Source organism: Tachypleus tridentatus, chromosome 9 (genome assembly GCF_004210375.1).
Source record: "Tachypleus tridentatus isolate NWPU-2018 chromosome 9, ASM421037v1, whole genome shotgun sequence".
Classification (NCBI taxonomy): domain Eukaryota; kingdom Metazoa; phylum Arthropoda; class Merostomata; order Xiphosura; family Limulidae; genus Tachypleus; species Tachypleus tridentatus.
The window spans coordinates 85,605,204-85,630,308 of record NC_134833.1 but is presented as its reverse complement, the minus strand read 5'-3'; the positions used below and the strand labels follow the sequence as shown (position 1 = coordinate 85,630,308).

Here is a 25,105-nt window from a genome sequence, read left to right as displayed (position 1 = left end):
CAGTGTAAATTAGCGACATAAAACTGTACTCTGGTTTACTTCACTCTTAACCATAACGGTGTTAACTCCCATAGTAATTGTTTTGTACTATTGTCTCTCACAGATTCCATAATTATTGTTGAGTCTATATATTCAGTCCTGGGATTCAATACTGGATGCACTACTACTACTGCACTTTGTATGATTGCTTGTACTTTTATGCAAATTTTACTGTTGTGGTACTTTGTGATTGGTTAGATAAAAACTATGACACTGCACTCTGCTGCAGCTTGTTTACACACGATGAAATTGTTATATTTTCGTACGTATTTTGCATTTACTTTTATGCCTTTTTTCACTCTCTTTCTTTATAACTATTCCCTCTGCTGTACTCATACACTTAGGGATTTATTAATACAAAAAAGCACAAGGGGCTTAAAGTTCGTTACCGTTATGATAGAAAAACAAAACATATTTCGCAAAATACCATCTCGTAACAACACATCTTCTGAAGCATTATCATTAACACTACCAAGAGACATAAATTTATTTCAGTAATGAAAGTTAAAAAATTGTAACTAATCAATGAAAAGTTTCAGAATCAGCCTGATATCTCTAGTGGTATCAATGTGATATCTTTGATCAATTATTCTAATAAATAGTTGACCAGATTTAATCGGGTAGATGCAAATATTCAAAGGATAAATTCAGATTTTTCTGGGAGTCATTAAAAGGAAGATAATACCCTGATTTTTTGTTTGTTTGTCTGTTCTGCTTAATTTTCGTAGCACACAAACTAATGCTTACCATGGAAAAGCTTTCCCCAGCCGGACACAAAGGCAGTTTTTCCCGTGAAATCTTCTCCGTCTTTCGGGAGACAGATAGGTACAATGTGAGGTTGGAATTGGACGGGAGTCTCCAGTTCCAACAACGCCAAATCGTTTTCGAAAGACTGAGCGTTGTAGTTTCTGTGAACAATCATTCTCTTTACGTTCTTCACTACAGGTTTCAAAGATTCAAAATCCCCACCCACGTCATGCTCTCCAAGTACAACCAGCAGGGATGCCAGAAACCTACAAAATACGTAGTATTTTAGTATAAAATAATAGTTTCAAGTACGATAAAGAAAATAATCATCTGAAAATCTTAGCTTGTGTAATTAATTACAGCACTTCTGGAGTGTCAGAAAATTAATTATCATTAACGTAGTAAATAACACTTTCGGTAAACGATATATGTAACTGCTATTAAGAAATCGATATTTATAAATTATTAACATTGTGCTATGCGTAAATATAGAACAATAATAAATTTAGCATTGTACACACGTAGTCAAATACAAGAAACAGCGATTTCATTTTATAATTTCTGAATAATATTCCTAACAGGATAAATATTTAACGATGTAAAAATTTATTTGTTCGTAGTTAAGCACAAAGCCATACAACTGTGCCAACTAGAAGTACAGAAACTCAAAACTTCAGTGTTATAAGCTTGCAGACTTTCTGCTGTACCTCAGAGAGAAGACGATATGCAAAATAGTTTAATAATATGTGCACACAGTGTTTATATCAGCATTAAAAACTTGTGATACCTTCCTCATGATTTCTCCTTCTCAGTTTCAAAACGTATTACAATGAGCACAAGTCTAATATGTTAATACTCAAATATCGTGTATATTTAAAGTTCGAAAGAGTATTAGAGAGTAGTAGATAAACATTATTAAATAATATAAAATTAAAGACAACGCAGATTTATAAAATATACTTTTAAGTTAGTTGAGTTGCTAATGGTGTTTATATTGCGCAATGCTACACAGAGGACTATTTGTATTCCGTCCATTGCAGGGAATCGAATCCCGGGTTTTAGCGTTATAAGTCCGTAGATTTACTCCTTACTCACCGGGTTAAGTTAATAAGGTTTCAACATTTTATTCACCCACAGTTTTAAAATAAATATCCTAAGCGCCCTTCTTATCTTGAAGTGGAAAAGAAAAGATCTGTTATATGGTAGCATATCGTATTATTAATTTAGTAAATATTTTTATTATAAATATGTTTATATGATTTTGTATATATTGTCGTAAGTACTTATTAAATTCCGATTTTTCTAGAATAGAACAATAAAGTAAGTGTAATTAAAAACGTACTCAAATGATGAAACAATGATTTTAATCTTTACAAATTACAACGTGAGAAATGAATATTTAATTAGCTGTACTCTTTATATGGTCGACCTTTAATTTTGCTCGAAACAGGCAGTTTGCTCTGGTCGAAAGTCAGTACTAATAAAATCTAGAAAAAAAACAAAGTTACATATTTAAGCGAGTTAATTTCGAATATAATTTTGATTATCGTAATTCGCCCCATCTGATGCCTACTGAGTTGAGATGGGTAGTAGACAAAAAGTTGGATCTCAAATGAATGCTAATCATTTCTGATTCAAAAGTTACAAAGAGTTAATCAAGCAAATTGTCGACCGACATTTTGAGCAATTTTGCTAAACCCAGGAGGGGCTAACATACGTATCTTACATAATCCAAAAAAGTTTTAAAAAGTCTAAAACAGTTTGGTAAATTGAAAACCAGAATTATAGTAAATTAACGTTGGAATAAGACAGTCAGATCTCAGTCTTTTAAATACAGTTAACAAACCGTTGAGGCCCGGCATGGACAGGTGGTTAGGGCGCTCGACTCATAATTTAAAGGTCTTGGGTTCGAATGCCCGTCGCACCAAACATGCTCGCCCTCTCAGCCGTGGAGGCGTTATAATGTGTCGGTCAATCCCTCCATTCATTGGCAAAATAGTATTCCAACAATTGGCGGTTGATGGTGATGAATAGCTGCCTTCCCTCTAGTCTTGCACTACTAAATTAGAGATGGCTAGCGCAGATAGCCCTCGTGTAGCTTTGCGCGAAATTTAAGCCAAACCAAACCTAAAAACCGTTAAAACTTTTATAGAAATGATAATTTAAATAGAAAGTTTGTGTTTAACCATCATAAGTTAGTATTTTGATATTACTGAATAATGAATATTAAAACAAGCAAGGTTACAGTATAACATTTTGTTTCTGTAATTTCGAGCATTAAATTTCAAATATATATATTGGTTTTAGGTGTGAAATAGTGAAACGTGAAAAACTTAAATTATTATGTATATTTGTTGGTTTTTATATCGTATTACGAATTACTTAATTTAAGTGTTTTATCGTTATATTAAGTTTAGGTTTTAAACAATAATGTTAAACTTATTCTAAAATAATCTTTAAATTGGTCATCCTGCTTTATGAACAGATCTTAAAAGTACTTGATGTTTTGTTCTTCCTAATAAAATAAAATTAAGTGTGAAAGTACATTTATCTCCTTAATTAGTAATATTACCTATTTCATTGTTGTTTCAGTAATAGAGATATTCTTACCCTGGTTGGCAGTGAGCAGCTGTTATTACGTATTTAGAGTTTAACAACACCCCTCCACACTTATTCTTCTGGAAGAGTCCCAACCACGTTGCTTCCTTCACCAAAACCTAATGAAACAAAAACCCACAAACACAACCTAAAAATGACCAGCAAACAAACTCACAAAAATATCACTAAAACCTCACTAATATTACAGGTTAAACGAAGTGTTAACCTTACAGTGCGTAAGCTATATTGTAACAGTACAATTTTATAAACGTAGCTAAGAATATCGTTGTAATGTGTCTGAAAAATGCATATTTTTCACAGATATCTACATTCTAACTTGTTGCATTATTTGGATTCGATTTTGCAGTTTTACACGGGATATTACGAACATTTTGGACTAATCGTCTTGGTGCTATTATTTGCTAAAAATGTATGTAATTAACACTTTTAATGTAAAAACAATATTCGCTTACTAAATACCGTGCATACTTCTAAATGTACCGTTACAACCAAAGCCTGAGAACTGTTTTGCGTGTTAAAAAAGTCCTGTAATTAAGTGTAGCCTTCGACTAGAATAACCTGAAGATATGTGCGAGATTATACAACTTTTTCAGCTCACCCTATATCATATAATAACATATGAAGGCACAATTTTCGCTTGCGGATACTTAATCTTTCCATTTCTAATAATTATATAATTAAAACATTTCTTTCCAGTATTCCTTACATGCAGTTTGTTTCTGGATAAAGGTTGGCACCAGTATTAAAATTTACAGTTGTTTAATCAGTTTGTAACCAGACATTTGCGTAAAGCTACAGAAGGGCTATCTGCGCTAGCCGTCCCTAATTTAGCAGTGTAAGACTAGAGGGAAGGCAGCTAGTCGTCACCCCTCACGCCAACTGTTGGGCTACTCTTTTATCAACGAATAGTGTGATTGACCGTAACATTTATAACTAGATGTTTTATTTCAGTTCCGCATGACCCAGTTTGTGATTCGACTGTTGAAACGTGCGCTGGAAAATCATTGTCCTCAAAAACTAAATGGATTGTGGAACTCATACAAAGAAGAATGGTGTGTTTTGAACATAATAGTCTTACGATGGTGACTTTTACCATAGAATCTACGCTTAAGGCTACTGTCAGTCATCAGACAGAGCATTACCAGATGTGAAAAGGCCCGGCAGGCCAGGTTGTTAGGGCGTTCGACTCGTAATCTGAGGGTCGAGAGTTCGAATCCCCTTCGCACCAAACATGGCCACCCTTTCAACCGTAGGAGCGTTATAATATGATGGTCAATCCCACTATTTGTTGGCGGGGGGTGGTGATGACTGGCTGCTTTCTCTCTAGTCTTACACTGCAAAATTAGGGGCGGCTAGCGCAGATAGCCCTCGTGTAGCTTTGCACGAAACTCCACATAAATGTGAACTTTTAAATTTGTTAATTTTAAAGCAAAGTCACTTAGGCTCTCTATATGTCCACCAAGAGGAATCGAGCTCAGGATTTTGGCGTTGTAGGTCCGCAAACTTACGGTTATCCCACTGGCGTCGAACTATTAAGATATATTAAAAATGATACTGTTTTCATAAGACATTTGAAAGGATTTTGCTAACACTCTAAGCAAATAACCAAGCGTTAATTTCATCGTTATTAATTTACTTTTGGTAAACATCAAACTAAAGAACATGAAATGTCTTGAAATAAATATTATCTTGCGACTTCGGTGTAATAAGAGCATGGGTTTTATTTATCGACTTTTTTTTGCTATTTTTGTTATTATAAAAATAAACTTTATACCATAATTCGTTCAAAAAAGTTGTATTCTCTCTTCCTTTTAATGCAATCATTTATTGTGAACTACCACAGTAAAGTATAACTTATTGACTGTTTTGGTAGTTCATTGAGTTGTGTGGAAATAACATGTAAGATATTCCGTTTCGGAAAGCTAATGTGCCAATAAAGTGGTCGTTGTATTTTTATTATACACACACATGCACGAACAGAGTTTAGAAATAAAATGTACAAGATTTTCACCCATCTTTCTGTTTCTTCTAGCCACACTAAAAACTACATCTAACTGCAGCTCATTAGCACAGCGGCATGTCTGCGGGTGTAAAACGCTAGAAACTGGGATTCAATACCCGTGGTGGACAGAGCACAGTTAGCTCTTTTGTTGCTTTGTGTTCAACGTCAAACAACTAAAACGTAAAGAAAAACTTCTTGTGGAGCAACAATCGTTGGCATCCTTAAAAACCTCAAAACCCTCACGTTACATTCGAGAGAATGAATAAGTCATGCTAAATAAAGCTACGATAAATACTGTTCTGATTTTATGGGTAGACAATCAAATCAGTAGTTATAGTACCGTTTAAACCTTTTAGCTGTTTCTCAAAAGATTTATGCAACATATATAGATAAACATGTACAAACCCTAACTACCTCAGTTATGACAGACTATTTGTTTTTCTTCGTTCTTCGGTTTGTATTAGAAACTAACCGATATTCTTACTTTATCAAAAGAGTAAATTTATACTTTATCAAAGCGTAATTATGTAAGCATATCTAACGGTAAAATCTTACAATTTATTTTAAGATAGTTGGTGTGTTCAGTTTTGAAAATATAAACTGAAATAGTTCAAATAAAAAGATGATTAGAGTTGTTAATCTAGAAAAATATAATATTAAACTAGTCGTTATTGTTTAGGCTTTTTAGAATATTCTTTCTAAGTGAAGAATGTTTTCTTATCCCATATGATATTCAAAGTAAAACTTTTTACGATCTCGTGAAAAATATCTAAATCAAAATATCGATAATTATAAATACAACTGTTTAGTTTACAACAGAAATATTGCGACTCAAATCGTTATTATAATTTTTAGCGATTTTTGAAACGCAAGAAAAATTGTGTTCAAAGACTATATATTTTAATTAGATGAGTTTTTCGTACACAATTACTAAATTATTGAAGTTTCTATAAAGGTTTTAAATAAATATAGTAGAACTGGTCGTTTCTTGCCGCTATTGAAATATTTATATGCATATCTATATGTATGATTTACCTGCCAAGGCCATTGTCCGAAGTAAGAATTACGACCACCAACTATTCTACCATAAGGCCTCAGAGAACGAACTCCACAATCTATGGGTAAGACAAAGTCACAGTTTAGATATGAATTGAAAATTGTAAGATAAAATAATTTATTAGCTATCCTCTCTTCCTTTAATATTGAAAAGAAAATACCACCATTTTTCTCCATAAGTTTGTGTTCTAAAGCTAATTGGCCTTAGGTACTTCACTTGAATATTTTATATGAGAGTTCTTTTGCCATTTAATATTTCGTCACATTTTACCTACTGGGCTCGAAGCTTTCACGTAACAAACACGACTGACTACCTTTTTTGTTAAACATGTGGGACTAAAATCTACCGTTGCAGTATCTACATTATAATATGTAGATGGTATGGCTGTAACCCTTTTATAACTTAGAAAAAGGAAATATATTTATCAAAGCATATTCAATTAATTTTTACCAACATTTCCATACAGGTTGATCTTGTCAAATATTCTACTTGAACAGGATGTAACAAGCTGTATATTACGCTAATCTTACTCTTAGACTGTCATGCATGGTCAGGGCTAACGCATACATGTCTACTTCTGTATGTGACTAGTAAACTTGATAAGTCGTTAATTCGTGATGACGAGAAACCCACTTGAAGTAAAAATGTATTCTTAAGACGGCTGGTATGGGTATTAAAACTTTAATTATTTAATTAAAATTAAATACAGAACAACTTTTCATCCTTCTTAGGTCATGTTCAGGTCTTGAGAATACAAGTAGTTAATTTGTTTGTCATGAGATTTGTCACACTGAACACATGCAGAAATAAACAGGTTACCTTCCCTTTCTTTGATAATGACATTTGTCAAGAAAACTTCTGAAAAATAATAGAATAGTTTAAACTTAAGTATAGTTCTAAGCAAAATGAACAGTTCAGACCAGAATTGCCATTAGCTGAAATTGTCCAAATGTCAGTCCAGTGCAGTCATATTTTGCTACTGGCTGTCGAAAATAAAATGAAATAAAATCTAACTTACGTTTCCTGTAGTCCCACTTATGCTTAGTGCCTGTAACAGGAGCTAAACTTGTTGGACTAATAGACATCGTCGATGCTCTAACTGTCATGGATATTCCAGTATTTACGTTTCCGCTGGTAAGACTGATTGCCGCTGTTGTTTTTGATGGTGTCGCACTACTAGTCTCGACAAATGAGGTTCCAAGACTATCGTTATTTGCTATTTTATGGATTACGGTAACTAATTTGTTATTAGGTGGTGAAATTGCATTGCTACTGTTAACGATGTTTACATTCGGACCAGTACTTGTACTGCTGCCTGTGTTCACAATCGGTTTTGTTGTCATAAATAATGATGTTTTAATCGCGTCAAAGACGGGAACCGTTGACGACAGATATTCGTTAGATGTCAACACCTGAAAATTGTCATGTTCGGAATCAGAAGAAGATGTTACATTGTGAAGATGATTGTTGAAATTTGCTGTCAATGAATTAACTGCCACAGTATGTGTTGTAAGTTTTGTGTTTAAAATTAATGATTCAGAATTATGTGTAGGAATAATAGAAATGACATTTGAATTGGAAATCATGCTGTCGAACTTTGACGACGGATCTTTTTCAGTGATTACTGATTCCGTTACCACAATTACTTGGTTATTGGAATCTGAAAATACTTCATCTGGTTGTTGTTCTGAAGTACTTGATACGACCTGTGATGTTTTCTCGTTGTCTGGTATGTTTAATACTTCATCTGGTTGTTGTTCTGAACTACTTGATACGACCTGTGATGTTTTCTCGTTGTCTGGTATGTTTAATACTTCATCTGGTTGTTGTTCTGAAGTACTTGATACGACCTGTGATGTTTTCTCACTGTCTGATATATTTGTAGTTGTTAGTTGATTTTCTTCTTTATAATTTGGTTTTGTACTGGAGTCGGTAAACTGCATAGTTGGCTCTAGCTGAGTGACAATTTCTGGAATATGTGCAGCTGGAAACTTATTGGAAACAGGATGTGATGTTGATAAGTTGACATTCGTCACCTTTTTATCAGGAGGTTTTATCGTTGTTTGTGGTAGTTTGGATGAAACTTTAGGGTATTTTGTTGAAATTGTAATATTTCTTACGTCATTATAAATACTGGAGTCAAGATTTTCCTGAATATCATAATTGGCGGAGACGTAGTTATTGGAATTGTTATCAGTAGTCATCTTGTCATTATTACTGTGGTTGGTTTCATTAATGTTGAAATATCCTGCTCCTGTGCTAGTGTCTTCTTCTATGAAGATCGAGGAGCTAGTGGTTGAATCAAACATATCTGCAACAGTGTTACCAGGTTTACCAGTATCTATCTCTGCAGTAGAATCAATTGTATTGTAATTCACCGCGAACGAAGCATTGTTGTGTTCTGTTGCATTAGTCAGCTGCTGAACCACAAATACCACCACGGAAGAATTTAGATGTAGAGGATTGTTGGTTGGATGGGTTCTAGTGGAAGTAAGTTCTGAAAGACCACTTACTTTTATGGATGAGCTTTCTGTTAAGTGAAGGTTTGAGGATGTTGGTTTTACTTTCACATTATTCGCGAGACTAGAAGAAATACTAAAGAAATTCTCTTCTGTGAAATTCGTCCACGTCACGAGAGAGAATGTTGTTGATTCCAGGTTAAGCGGAACACTCTTTTGACTTAATACTGACACTGAAACATCTGTTGTGTTAGATGGTACTTCAGGTTCTCTACTATATTGCTGGTTATCAAAGGTCATGTTATCTTCTACGGAAGTAGGTGTCATATCAGATGTAGGAAATTTACAACAACTTAAGTATAAGAATCCATTGGTGCAGGTAGAAAGCAACACACCATTTTCATTGATACAGTCCCATTTGAACATACATACACCCACTTCGCCAGCGGCGTCTTCACAGGGTTTCCTGCTGAGGTTCAAAGTCTTCCCTAAGAAATAGAAATGTACTTCAAACATATAGTTACAAAATTCGAGAGTTTATAACATCTAGTACTGGGTAAATTATTCAAAATGACTTTATAGTTTAAAGTTAAACTTCAACTAACATCCACAAAACATGAGGATTCAGGGAACAGAAGTTTCCTTTAGTCACTGCCTATGAAGGTGAATTGAATTATATATATATTATACACATTGTTAAATAAGTTTTAGTTAGTTTAGTTTAGTTATCACCATTAGATTCCATCAAGGAACATAGGGCCGCAGTCGATTGCGGATTCTTCAACAGGTATTTAAGTGAGTAGGTTGTTAGCCCACTGCACCGAGCCGTCCCTAATTTAGTAGTGTAAGACTAGAGGGAAGGCAGCTAGTCATCACCACCCACCGCCAACTCTTGGGCTACTCTTGTACCAACGAATAGTGGGATTGACCGTCACATTATAACGCCCCCACGGCTGGAAGGGCGAGCATGTTTAGCACGAAGCAGGCGTGAACCCGAGACCCTCGGATTAGGAGTCGCGTGCTTTAACACGCTTAACACGCTTGTCCATGCCAGGCCGCTAAATAAGTATAATATGTAAATGTAAATGTTTAACAATTATTAAACTTAGAACATAAGCTTGATTACTCGTATTATTTCTTATGTAATAGATATATATTATTCAATGTTGAAAAAGCCTTATTCCCAAAATAAATACAATTTCAATCTTTGAAAAGGTGTTGTAAAAATGAATAGAAGTAGTAAAACATTACTTGATAAGTCAAATTGTCTTAGCATAGCAAAGTAAAAGACTACACTATTTTGAGCGATACAAAGTTGTTTATGCTATTAAGAGTTTAAAATAACAGTATTAAATTTGGACGAATATTCCCACATATGGTCCGGCATGGCCAAGCGTGTTAAGGCGTGCGACTCATAATCTGAGGGTCGCGGGTTTAAAATGTTTGGGACAAATAGTTTCTGATCCCGAACAACTTCTCCTCTTGTGATGTTCTATTCTACATACACACAAATATGTGAATAGTTATAGTGCTCGACTCGTAATCTGTGGGTATTGGGTTTGAATCCCCGTTACAACAAACATGCTCGCCCTTTCAGTCGTGGGGGCGTTATAATGTAACGATCAATCCCACTATTCGTTGGTAAAAAAAGTAGCCCAAGAGTTGGCGGTGGGTGGTGATGACTAGCTGCCTTCCCTGTAGTCTTATAATGCTAAATTAGAGACAGCTAGCACAGATAGCTCTCGAGTAGCTTTGTGCGAAATTAAAAAAAAAAAAATCCACATATATAGTGGTATTTGTATTAGATCTATTATGAGATGCTATATCATTTTCACAGAACAGTTCCCCGTGATGGCGGCGCGGCCAATAAACTCTATAGACGTGCATTTAGTCAAAGTATATTTTATACCTAAACTACCTATGAAATAGTCAAAAGTGAAACTCGTATATATTTATTAACAAATCCGATAACATATATAAACCTGTCCAATAACGGTCCAGTTTAAATCATTGTATTTTGTAATTCGTATTAAGTGACAAATTGGCATGAAATGTGTTGCCCGAAACAAACCTTAAATTCACGTAATTTGCCCAAAACTTCATTTACTCACGTGTATCACGTACATCAATGTTATCTCTCTCTTTGATTCCTAGTAGATTGTTGTAATGCTTGTGTTTCTGAGAGGCATTCTTTGGTATGTAATTTTCCGTAACTTAATTCATGTAAGCCTCGTTTTTTATAAATATAAATATATATATATATATATTACATGTTTGGCATCTTTGAAGTTTTCAGAAACCATATCTTTAGAGCCCCCTGATTTGAAACTGGATATAATGTATATAGTGTGGTTTTCATATTGTTATATAATCTGTTTTGTATTCGTTATACTTGCGTTTTTTAGTGCACAACTTTTGCTATATACACAATTATTCCATTCTACGACATCTTGAATAAAAAGTAATATTTTCATTTTATATTGTTGTTGTAGCTAATTTAGAAATAGTTTTATTAACTGGATTTTGTATAATGCAATAACTCCATTTAAATGATAAATAATCCGAGTCCGTTCTGTATAATAACCAATTACTGTGTCATTTCGTTAAGTTAGAGCGTTTCATAGTTATTTAATTTGCACAACTTCATAAATGACTAGGTTATGTGTTTCTGAAATCGGCCCTGTCTGAAATTTAAAGGATGTGCTAGTGACTTTGGATTATAACTCACATAGGACTTTTTTATGTATAAAGTCATAATCAAATACATAAATACAAATACTGTATTGGCAGAATGTGTATGCAACTCAAAAAACTACGTATTACCCAAATTATTTGCTTTTCCTCAGCGTTGTTTTGGATATGCAAAAAATAATAATAATAATTGTTTGCAACAGGTTACAAATTTACACTATGTAATAAGCATCAATAAGTTTACTGAGACTTTTCTGTTGCATTAAGTACCACTTTTTCCAGCTTTTGTTTTAACTTTATGAAAACATAACCTAGTACGAACTATTTGTTGAGAAAAATGAACATTCTACCTTAAATTACCTTCTTGAATATATTACTTTTTGCAAATGCTAAACTCCAAGAGTAAATTAAACTAAACTATTTTTGTATCTAAAGATAACAAACGGAACTTTTTAGAAATGTTTTATGCTCCAGACGCGAACCTCAAAGCTAATTTAACCTATTATTACCATCATCTACAATATATCATACTATAATGGAAATGTTAATTGAATGATACTGGAAAACTTTTTTATTACGCAATGTGCAACTCCCAACGTCACGAAATTTTTTATCCTGTGTGCAAGTAGATCTGCATTAAGGGTCAAAATTTTCCTGTTTTCCCCCCGTTTCCTGTCACAAGGAACTTTATTTTTCTCCATTTGAAGGGTGTAGATATGACGTCATGTATGCATCAAACGCAGATCTAATGCACTATCGCCATCTATGTAAAAATAATAGTAGTGTCTGTTCTATGTCCATATAAATACTTCGGAAAATGTGGATAGATTTTTACCAAAATTGGTATTGAAGTTCATTAGTTCTATGGGGAAATTCACAAACACACATTTTCAGTTTTGCATTTTGCTGTTTTTACGAGTGTTTTTGCGGATTATTTTAGCACTACTTCGCCCCTGTTAATGGAATTTCACCAAATTTGGCATGAATGTTTGTTGGGTCCATAAGGAGATACGTTCAAGTTACAGTTTCACATTTTGTGTTTTGCAGTTTTTATGGGTGCTTTGGTGTTTTTTGGGGTTTTTAATTATATATAAAGGAAACAACTTTTCTTGTCCTAAGGTAACCTTTCATTAATCATGAATTTACATAACTTCTGTCCAGGGTACGGGTACCCTGTCTGGTATATATTAAGGATGTGGCAATACAGCGATACGATATGAGTAACGTAACGTGAAGCCGTAATACGATTATATCGATACATCGTTCAATACGATTTATGTATTTTCACAAAAATATGGGAAGCGTTTCGTAAATATTTTGTACAGAAAAAATTAGAATTTGTAATAAAGTATTTTTGCTAAAAATTAATGATTCAATAAAGGAAAATTAGGAAAAAAAGGAAAATTAGTATTAAGTACTACACATTGTCTTCATTTCTTTTATCAAAAACATTACTTGAAAATTAACGTAACAAATCAACAATAACCAATTAGATATATATCTGTCACATGTGCATTTATCAAGTAACAGTTTTCTGTAGTAAAACGTTGTTGAATTTGAAACCAGAAAAGAACTTTTAGGTATATTTTGAATAAGAAATTAGGTATTTTCTAAAAATATGTTACCACATAACTTTTTTGCAGTTAAAGTGTCCTTACATACGTCAGATGACATATTTTGTGCAGTTAAGTAGCTTGAATATAATACCCGGTATGAGATTGCTACAGTTGAATGTCTTTAAATGTAGCGACAAATGACATCGGATAACATATTTTAACAGTTGCATGTCGATGACTATAACACAAGATAAAAGCTTTCCTGCAGTTAAACTAAGTATGAAAGTTAAATTAATTTTAACTGGTGGATATTTCATCTAAATGGAAGTTCTATTTGTTTTCCTTCACGAATTCAGGGACAGACGCTAATAACGAGTTTCAGTATATTGAAAAATGAAATACAGTTTATTCCGCAATAAAACTAAAGGAGTATGTTATGGTTACTTTATGGTAAAGCTACCGTGGACTACCTACTGTGTCCACCGCAAGAAATCGAAACCTGGCTTGAACATTCTAAGTTTATAGACTTAACGATACCCCAGCGGGGTAATCGAGAAAAAATGGGAAGTACTTGTACTAACATATAGGAATAAAACATACTATGTTTAGTTAGAATACACGATATGATATAAATATATAAACGCGAAGTTAAAACGTTTTCTTGGAGTTGATTCTGTCGTTGATCTACACTTAATCCAAGTACAAAACTTGTATAACTACCAAAGTGTTACTTGTTTACATAGGAAGACCGTATGAATAATTCATCCAGTACTTTTGAACAGGCCACGTAACTAGGACAAACGTGTCATGAACAACAACAACAACAAAAAAACAACAAAAAACCTGGTGGGGTCACAATGTTGTGTCTTATACCCTTCAAATGAACGTATTTAAATATGTCAACAGATCCGTTTTCTGCCCTTCATTGGGAGTGCATGACAAATGCGCAATCTTTGGGTAAATGTTTGTATTTATATTTGTAACAAAAGGAATATGGTGTTTATTCACAGGTCTTTCATATTCCATTATTAAGAAAATAAAACTTTGCTCTATCAAACTAACCGTCTAATGTTGTTCTCTACCGTCTTTGCAATTTTTTTTAATGTTTAAGTATGGTTATACAAAAGCTTTAAACCGTAAATTACATAACTCCGTTCATATCTTCAATCTCACAACTCAACCACAATACTAAATACTATTTTACAGCATTGCAATTACGGTTATAAAAACAATTGTAATCTTAAATTATTCTTGTTCTATACCCAGTAACTAAGCTTTTAAGGAAGTTTCTCAGATTCTTTGTACTTCAAATTAATTTTCTAAATAAACCTATTAACATTTTTTGCAGAACAAATATGGACAAAATTATTGTATGGATGTAAGGTCAAGTATTGTCAATTTACAAGCACAACGAAGAAGTATCAGATTACACCATATAATAAGGATTAATATCACTGATTGAGCTTTCTGTTTTTCAATCTATCCAGTAGACTATATAGGTATTCATTTAAATTTGTCTTCTAAGGCATATGTACAAACGTTATATCCCTTTGTCCTTTTTTGTTATTTTTAATATATTGCTTATTATTTATTGAATAGTGTATGTTGCTGTTTTGAATTAGGTAGAAAGTTACACAATAAGCTATCTGTGCTCTGCTCACCACGGGTATTGAAACACAAATTTTAGCGTTGTAAGTCCGCAGATATGCCGTTGAGCAACTGAGGGGCGAATTGTGCTACCTTGAGTATGAGACTGTGGTCTCAAAGCTTACAAAAATATTCTCTTTTAATTAATTATTTTACTAAGTTTATAAAAATAATGATATTTTAACAATTAACAAATCTGCCGAACTAATGACTTTAATATACTGATACAAACTATCGGTGTGAAAAACGTATTTTAATAGACTGAATGGTTATTGCGTCTAAGGAGCAAAATATTAAGAAAAGAAACCTTCAAAAACAGTTCTGTTATTTATTGCTTAGGTCACGATAAACTAACGCAAGTTAGAAAACGTTTTATTATCTTATGTCAAAATAAAATATTGTTTGGAAGGTGTCATTTGTGTCATTCATTTCAAAAACAAATATATTCAAATAATAATTATTTATAGAACTTCATTATAAATACTAGTTTTGCATAGAGTAAAGCAGACAGTTATTGAATTATTATAGGTAAAGAATAACTATCTACCACCTTTTCAAATGTGTGACAATAGTTATAACAATTCACACAGTAGGATGGTAATAATAAGGGTATTCTAAACAATAAGACAAAAGGATTACAGAAAAGACAAGGAAATTGAAACTTGTAATTTATGAGCACTTCATTCTTAAAAGCGAGTCTGAAACTAACCTTGGGATAGTTTATATTGAAGAAACATTGTAAATTATTTACTGATATTCTTGTGTATCTCTATCGTTGGTTGACTAATACACACTAGTATTTTATGTACCTCTGTCGTTGGTTGACTAATACACACACTAGCATTAAAACTGATGTTGTTGTTGTCTGTACCTGCAGTTTAATGAATTCCAGACGACTTCTACTGTATCTTTCTCTATTTTTGCGTATAACACATACTTTTGTTATGGGTTTTATTTATAACTAAAAGTTTTATTTCAGTTCCGCATGACCCAGTTTGTGATTCGACTGTTGAAACGTGCGCTGGAAAATCATTGTCCTCGAAAACTAAATGGGTTATGGAACTCATACAAAGAAGAATGGTGTGTTTTGAACATAACAGTCTTACGACAGTGACTTTTACAATGGAATCTACGCTTAAGGCTACTGTCAGTCATCAGATAGAGCATTACCAGATGTGAAAAGGCCCGGTAGGCCAGGTGGTTAGGGCGTTCGACTCGTAATTCGAGGGTCGAGGGTTTGAATCCCCCTCGCACCAAACATGGCCACCCTTTCAACCATAGGGGCGTTATAATATGATGGTCAATCCCACTATTTGTTGGCAGTGGGTGGTGATGACTGGTTGCTTTCTCTCTAGTCTTACACTGCAAAATTAGGGGCGGCTAGCGCAAATAGCCATCGTGTAGCTTTACGAGAAATTCAAGACAAACAAACAAACCAGACGTGACGACATGGGCTGTAACAACGTGATATGGCTCGTATACAACATGCACAATCTTAGTATTTGTATTATTTGTTTGTTTTGCAATTTCGCTCAAAGCTACACCAGCGCTATCTGCACTTGCCATCCCTAATTTAGCAGTGTAAGACTAGAGGGAAGGAAGCTAGTCATCACCACCCAACGCCAACTCTTGGGCTACTCTTTTACCAACAAATAGTGGGATTGATCATAACATTGTAACGCACCCTCGGCTGAAAGGGCGAGCATGTTTGGTGTAATGGGGATTCGAACCCGCGACCCTCGGATTACGAGTCGAGTGCCTTAACCCATCTGGCCATGCCGGGCCATATTTGTATTAATGCTATAAACAGCAATTTTAACTCCAGCAAACATATATATATATACTAAATCGTCATATTACCTAAATAATGCATAAAAATAATTTAAGAAACTAGGTTCAAACCATGCATAAAAAATAAATCAATATACAGGGTGTTCGGAAAGTCACTGTGCAGTTTTGTAATCATATTTTATTCAGTCTATTTCAAGCCAGCAACTGATAGCAGTGTTTAGAAACAAAATAAGAAGGATTCAAGCCTGTATTGATGCCAACAGGGGTCACTTTCAACATTGTTTATAATTGTCATTCATATTTACCTCCTGTATTCTATATTGAAACATGTATGTTAATAAATATATAAGTGCACAGTGACTTTCCGAACACCTTGTATAAAACAGGTCTTCCAATCCAATTTAACAAAATAAAAAATAACTTACGTTGGTTTAAATGGCTTAAAATAAGAATTAAATATTAAAAAGAAGCCAGGCCTATTCAGGAAATTATTTGGCTATCAGAAAAAAGGTTGCAGTTTACCAAGTGTGGTTGCCTTAAGATGATACAAAATAGACAGTAACACCTCTTCCTCAGTACTTAGATAATTTGAGTCAATACATTCTTCGTACTGTACAAATAAGATTTAGGTTCAATAACCTAATGTACTTAGCCACAAGAAACACTTAAAATACAGCCATGGCACTTTGTAAGTTTATTCAGAACCTCGAAAAAAGTTTCTTTACTTGTTTCACAATTTCGCACAGAGATGCACAATTAGTTGTTTACATAAAGCCGTTAATGTATTTTGAGCTAGTAGACTAAAAAGAAGACAACTAGTCAGTATCACCCACAGCCAACTCTTGGGCTACTGTCTGCTAACCGAATAATTTGGATTTGATAGTCAGTGTTATAACGCATCAATTTCAACAAAGTTCTAAAACAAAAAAATTTAACACGTCAAGTCAGATGAAAAGTGAAATAAATAACTGAAAAAGAAGGTACATGTCAAGATTTTGTCTTCTAATATGACTGTCAACCATGGTTGACTGAACATAGTGAGACCTTAACGCCTGCTTTACGTTATTCGTTTTTTCAACAATACTCTAAATGCGATTCTTGAAATCACTAAAGCATCTACAAACTACAATTGTTGAAAGAAATAACCGAATACATACAGATACGGTTATTTGAAAATAATGGCGAGTGCGCTTATAAAACATGAATGTCCACAACAATTATCTTAATACGGTGGGTTAGTTTGAAATTATACGAAGATTCACGCACTATTCTATTTTTTATTTTTACTCTTCACTCTAGACGAAAGTTCTACGCTTATTATATGGAGTATTTTGTTTTAACTCACCAGATCGTTCAGTTAAAGCTTATTATGTATCATCAATATATGTGTGTGTCTGCGCGTTTTCTGTTGCTGTTTCCTGAATTAAGTAAGAAATGTTATTAATACGTTATTTATTTCTTTTCAAGGTTTCGCTTATGATTGAAAAAACCGTATTCAATAGGGTTTGCTCAGAGAAATGGTTGTTACATGAACTATCTCTGAAGCTCTTTCGGTTTACATATTGTACACTTCCTTATTTTAGGTGCTTGTTAAAATAACATTTAAAGAAGCAAAAAAAAAAAAACACATTACTGCATCTGAGTACCAGGAAGAGCACATTAGCAGTAATTCAAGTCTTGTGACTTGTGGAGTTTAGTTGAGGAGAAAATCACCCTTGACTTTTAATGACGAAACGTGTATACCTACAGGGTTATGTGATTCAAAACAGAACACATTCCCCTTTTGGGTTTGTACCCCATAACCTCAGAAGTTAAGAGGAAAAAAATTTACTCGAAACTCACGTAACCCAGACACACAAAGGCCTCAGGCATAGCAATATACTGAATTACTTCCGCTTGTCTGATCTGTAATAAACAAGGCCTGGTGTCCCAACTCATATTTCATGACCAAGGGCTTTGTAAGACGTTTACATAAAACTACATTTAAAATGTCATGAGTTAATTAACGTTTTTACAGTGAAGTTAAAAAATAAACATCGTATCCATAAGTTAAAACAAGTAATGCTAACATGTTATGAAATACACATTGTTAAAGTGCTCTTTATTACAAAAGTACTTTTGTCAATTATATAGCAAAAACGTATTCTTTATGTGTTAATTTTAAGGAGTACTGTTTGCGAGTTACGCTCTGTAAAACATTGTTTATATGTCTTTATTATATGCAGAATTTCCATGTATAAACACTTTAAAATACTTAAAAGTTCATGCTACACTATTTGATCAAACCTATAGAAATTTTACGCGTCGTGTTCAAATACAAAAATGCAGAATAATTGTATAAACAATTCAAAATGAGTCTTCATTGACGTAATAAGAATAATAACGAATATTACTCATAGCTATATGGACTTGGTTAACCCAGTGTTTGATGTGTTGGACTATGGATCTGGGGTCCGAGTCCCATTACAGTAGAAAAAAATATTATCTCAGTAATTTGGAACGTGTATGTGTTTAAGAGTGAGAGCCAAACCCCACTATTCAGTATGAGAAGAGTAGTCCAAGAGTTTGTGATGAGTTTCAATATGATAAGAGTAGTCCAAGAGTTTGTAATGAGTTTCAGTATGAGAAGAGTAGTCCAAGAGTTTGTGATGGGTGATGTCTAGCTGGCTTTCATTTAATCCATCTTTTTTTTTTGTTTTAAGGTTAAGGAAGGTTAGCGCTCATGTAGTTTTGTGTCAAATTCAACAAAATAAACAAATCGTTCCAAAATTACTTTGTCTTATAAATTTACCTAGCGTTTGGAATGAAATAAAACAAAACATTATTCTAACAATAAGCGATCTGATAATGTTTGTTTTTCTTTTTGAACTTCGCGCAAAGTTACATGACAGCTATCTGCACTAGCCGCCCCTAATGTAGCAGTGTAAGACTAGAGGGAAGGCAGTTAGTAATCACTACCTATTGCCAACTTTTGGGCTGCTCTTTTACCAACAAACACTAGGATTGACCGTAACATTGTAACGACCCCATGGCTGAAAGGGCGGGCAAGTTTGTTGTGACGGGGTTTCGAACCCGCGACCTTCAGATTGCGACTCGAGCGCATTAACCACCTAGTCATGCCGCGCCCAACTTTAGTGAACACATATAAACACATTATTTGTATACACACTAACAATGTTAGATTTAATATTGTTTCGTAGTGTGCGTGTTTTCATATAGCAAAGCCACATCAGGTTATTTGCTGAGTTCACAGAGAAGAATCGAACCCCTGATTTTAACATTGTAAATCCGTATACTTACCAGCGGGAGACTTGTCTTGTAGACGTTTGATGTATCATATACATACGCTATAACATTTGTATTTATACAGGTTTTTATTGTATAGTGTGTACATATATCTATATATATATGCATATGCATGAACATTATTATATTTATATATCATAGCTCTTTATTTCTAAATTATTAGGCGCGCGAGTTAGCCCTGGGATATCTAACTAAATTTCGAAGTTGACGACCCAGCTTTAAAATATTTTTTCGTACGTTAAGCTGTAGATGCATTATAAAATTAGCAGTCGATCCCTTACTTAGTTTGGATGGTAGGTGATAGTTTGTTTTTCACTCTACTCAGTATTTAAAAATTAAGAACTGTGACGGATAACCTTGGTATCTTTCCTTTAGTTACCAAAAGTATACAGTTTTCTTGGGCGGATGTGGCGCTTGTGTCACAAGCTGCGGTTTCGATTCTCGATACGGAACTGTTCTGCCTTTCTGCTGTTTTATTGCAACGGAAAATCCAACTTTTTACTGGTAAAGAGTAAATCAAGAGTTGGTGATGGTTGTTGTTCACTTCTCATCATTTCTAAATTATGAGCGACTAGCGCGAATGTCCATCGTGTAGTTTTCGCGAAATTCAACAAAACAAACAAGAACAGTCTCCAGACAGACTTAAAGTGCTAAAATTATACGCTGTGCTAATAAATAAAACAAAAATGTTCTTACAGCGATCCACGGGAGCAGCCGGTCTGGACAAGCCCATAGACACCAACGTCATAAAGATTGTAAGAAACTGAAATGGCTGAAGTTGTCTCATGGATGTTCTCAAAGTTGCAGACATTGTCAACATCAATGTTCTCAAAGTTGCAGACATTGTCAACATCAATGAATCTACATTAAAACAGATAATCAAATCAACTGTTGTTTGCTGAGACATTTAAATAAATTAAAAAGAAACAATTATCTTTGGTTTGGTTTTGCAATACGGTATAAGCAAAGATTTAAGGTACAGAAATTAAAATAGTTTTTTTTCAGGCTACTATATCAAGAGTGCAAAATACAAAAAAAAATCGGTCGTTTTTTTGAGTAATAAAAGGTAAAATATTTATTATTAATTACAGCCGACTAGTTTTGCTAGCACAGTTACCATCATTTAAATTAATTTAAAGTCACATACTGATAACGAAATTTACTTAAAGATATTCGTGATTACCAACCAGTTAATTACTTTGAAAATGTGCTACTTTTTTGGGTTTCTTTTTATTGCGATTGTGTGTTTTTCTGAAATTCGTCCACCTTTCCCTTGCATCAAGTTAAGCACTTCACTTTAACACAAGTGGTAAACAGTAGTGAATACTTTACTTTAATCAGAGTAGTATGTAACTAAAGAATGGTTTAACCTGGTGACCAGGTTTAAATGGAGTACCATGTGGTGATGAATCACCAGCTGAAGCGCTAAATAATGACACACGATTTAACTAAAGTATTGTATAATGACCAACAGCTTAACTAAAGTAGTGTTATTACAAACGGTTTAACTTGAGAGGTATATAGTGATAAATGTAGATATCATATAATGAATAATACTTAACTTAAGCGTGTACATGGTTGAAATTTAGCAGTATATCGTGATGAGTTCTTTAACTGAGTTGTTATATACTAATGAATGGTTTATACTAGGTGATGTGTTTCATAATGAACAGCTTAACTACAGGGTGTTTGGAAAGTCACTGAGCACTCATATATTTATTAACAGACATGCTTCAATATAGAATACAGGCGGTAAATATGAATGACAATTATAAACAATGTTGAAAGTGACCCCTGTTGGCATCAATACAGGCCTGGATCCTTCTTATTTTGTTTCTAAACACCGCTTTCAGTTGCTGGCTTGAAATAGACTGAATAGACATATGATTACAAAACTGCCCAGTGACTTTCCGAACACCCTGTAGAATAGCATACAATAATGAACTGTTTTTGTTAAGGAAGCAACATACTTTGCATAGCACAAGTTATGAACAGTTTATCTGGTCTGGTTGGGTGCATTTTAGTGACTGGAGTATCAAAACTGATACAAACTGATGAATGGTTTACTTAATCTAAAATAAAACATTTTAATGATGGAAAGAAGGAAAAGAGAAGATTCATGAAAGATTTATTTGAAGTGTTATGTACCTATGAATTATTTAGAGATACGTAAGTATAAACAACCTATCTGTAGCAGAAGACCATGTCATCCCCAATGAACCATTACTCAATAAAGAATAAAATAACACAGCAAATATAAAAAACAGTTATTCTAAACAATGAATACCTCTATATCGATAGCGTCATTCTTACCTTATTGTACAATTAAAGCTATTACAATTAAAAGTTTTTAAGGTTGTATGAATGGATCCAGCTGTGAAAAGAAAATCAAAGTGTGAAATGATTTTTATATAATGAAATAAAAATAATACTAAAACAGGCCAGACTATGGTTGATTGGTCTGTAGTTAAGCACAAACTTAGATAATAGGTAATTTGTGCTCTGATAGCCATAGGTATCAAAACAAGGTTTCTAACGTTGTAAGTCTACAGACATAAGGGCGTTACATTGATGGTGGGGCAAAGCCATATTCTAAAAAATGATTTAAATTTATATATATAAAAGTAAGTAATGAATTTTTTACCATGATATCATCTGCATGTTAAATCAATGTACTTTCTTTTTGTTACAAATTTTCGTTCTTCTGTTGGTATCAATCTAGGATTTTGTTTTGAAATGGATATATTGGTAAATAATCAGCACAAAACAATCGCTTATAACTCAACTGTATTATCTAACTGTTAATAACGAAGGTTTTAGACAACACTTATACTACTAGAACATCTAAACAGTTAAAATATTCCTGTCTGCCTTCGTAACGTTTTCCAGGCGAATTTCTTAAGGATCAGATTACACAATTATGAGTAAATTAATCACATTCCACACCCACATATCTGGATAACAACCAAACTCTATACCTGATTAATAATTTAATATTGGCTACAAAAGAAAGCTTAAAAATAGATGTAAATCAAATTGTATAGTAAATCAACAACTTGCTGAATGTCAAGGTGAACCGTCACACTATATTGTCATTGATTAAAAAGTCAGTCTTTCAAAATTAACCTTAATTACAACATCAACAAGAATAACAGCTCCAACTGTGGCAAAGAATTATAAACTCGATATCACACATAATACTCTCTGTGTTCTGTATTAGATAAATAATTGGTATACTTAACGAAACAGTTCCAGTGGTAGAATATCTTGGTCACTAAGTACTTAGCTGGCTACATAAGATGTCCGACTTCGTCAACGCACCAGAACGAAATAGTGGAAAGAATATTCTAATGTCACAAAGTCTTTTGTTATAAATGAAAACATTACATTTTACAAAAAAAAAAAAATATATATACTTATGTATACACACACAGGCATTACGGTTCGTGAGACTCCTTCTTATGACCTTCTAATACACAGAATATATTCATCTCTTCACAGACGAGTTGCTGTTAGAGTTGAAAGAACCATATTCTTAATGGCGTCAGGTTTTGTTATGCAATGATGTCGTGTAGGTTCGGACAGTAGTTAAATAGAAATTATTTACGAACTTCCAATGACAACACTGTAGAGTAGCTCTACAAATAAAAATCAAACTATTTCTACGAAATCTCTTATTTCCAAGAAGTTTGGTTAAATTTGCTCCTCGTGTACGATCGACGTGTTGTTTTGACACACCCTATATTACTTTTTATCCATCAGGATTCTATTGGATTAAAACTAAACACATTTTTATTTTCCCTTCTGAACTGGATAAGGTCTTTTCCACTTTCCTTTCATCCACTTTCTTGGACACGACGTTCCAGTCTTGTCGTCAAACACCAAATCACACAGCAAGTTACCTGTATGAACTCAGCCAGCACGACCTCATCCCAGGCACATATGTTCGTGCCCGCCTTCCTTCCGCTTCCTCCTTTCCGCACCCCTAGAGGCCTGAGGGGAAGGGTAAGCTAGATTCATATACCTTAATTTGGGTCCACAGAGAACACATCAGGTCTCTACTGGCTTTGGAACATTATTTATATTCAGATGATGTACGGTAACTTACCTGCAGACAGCACAATATATATTTACACTGAAGCAAACCTTTGTTCTTCCTAGGGGAAATCCATAATCACATAGTACTAACACAAACCTATCTAATTTTCTACAAACGTTCACTGATCAGTTTCTCAGATTTCAAACAAAGTAACGAAAAATATTTGTAATCATGTTCGTAAAGATAAATAAAAAAAAAAATTAAATACGGAAGAATGTTGTCTAATACGTAATTCTTACCCCTATAGGAACATGCTACTTACCGAACTTTTAAGTTGCAGGGGCGATTACTTTACCTTGCGATTAAATATCCAGGTAGGAGACACCATCCCTCTAGCATTCTGTCACAGCTGTTGACAGGACTTTGGAGAAATAGAAAATTAGAGAGATAGGCCGCCGTCAGAGGTGTTATTGACCCTTCGTCTGGCGGCCACTATGGCTGCTAACACGCTAACAAGAGACCGGTTCTGTACTGACCTGACGAGACCGAGTGACTGCTGCACATTTCGGGTCCCGTTATGGACCGAGGCGCACTCGTTTTTGTTCTACACTGGGGAAACGTGGCAGCAACCCGTACTATTTGTAGACGTACTTCTTTACCTGGTTACGCCTTGGCGGTTCCAGTCATCAAACAACAGACCATTTATTTATTATAAATTGTTGGCTGTGTTTCATTTTAAATTTCGCGCAAAGCTACACAAGGGCCATCTGCGCTAGCCGTCCCTCATTTAGCAATGTGAGACTAGAGAAAAGGCAGTTAGTCATCACCACCAACCGCCAACGCTTGGGTTACTTTTTTACCAAGGAATAGTGTGATAATTTGAAAGGGCGAGCATGTTTGGCGTGATGTAGATTCAAACCCGCGACCCTCGGATTGCGAGTCGATCGTCCTAACCACCTGGCCATGCCGGGCCCAAATTGTTGGGTTTTTCATTTATACTATTCTCATAATAAATAAGAAAATGTATTGACTGAAATACTACAACCTCAGATTATTTTGGCGCTTGAAACACTCTGAATGATCGATTTGCAGCGTTAGCACACCCCTAAATATGGCTGTTAAATTTGTAAGCATAATCTTTTATTTTTTTAA

The 25,105-nt window shown here is 34.0% G+C and overlaps 1 protein-coding gene across 1 annotated transcript in view; it reads right to left on the bottom strand.

The window, feature by feature from the left end:
- The window catches only part of LOC143225667 (uncharacterized), a 29,043-nt gene extending 4,238 nt beyond the window's left edge, over positions 1–24,805 (bottom strand). Inside the window, exons 1-6 of the mRNA XM_076455488.1 lie at positions 24,276–24,805; positions 20,611–20,775; positions 7,483–9,411; positions 6,443–6,522; positions 3,397–3,503; positions 787–1,052 (exon numbers count right to left, since the gene is read on the bottom strand). Of these exons, the coding sequence (XP_076311603.1) occupies positions 787–1,052; positions 3,397–3,503; positions 6,443–6,522; positions 7,483–9,411; positions 20,611–20,767 (2,539 nt within the window). The 5' untranslated portion in view covers positions 20,768–20,775; positions 24,276–24,805. The remainder of the gene's footprint in view (positions 1–786; positions 1,053–3,396; positions 3,504–6,442; positions 6,523–7,482; positions 9,412–20,610; positions 20,776–24,275) is intronic.
- Between the last annotated feature and the right edge of the window lie 300 nt (positions 24,806–25,105).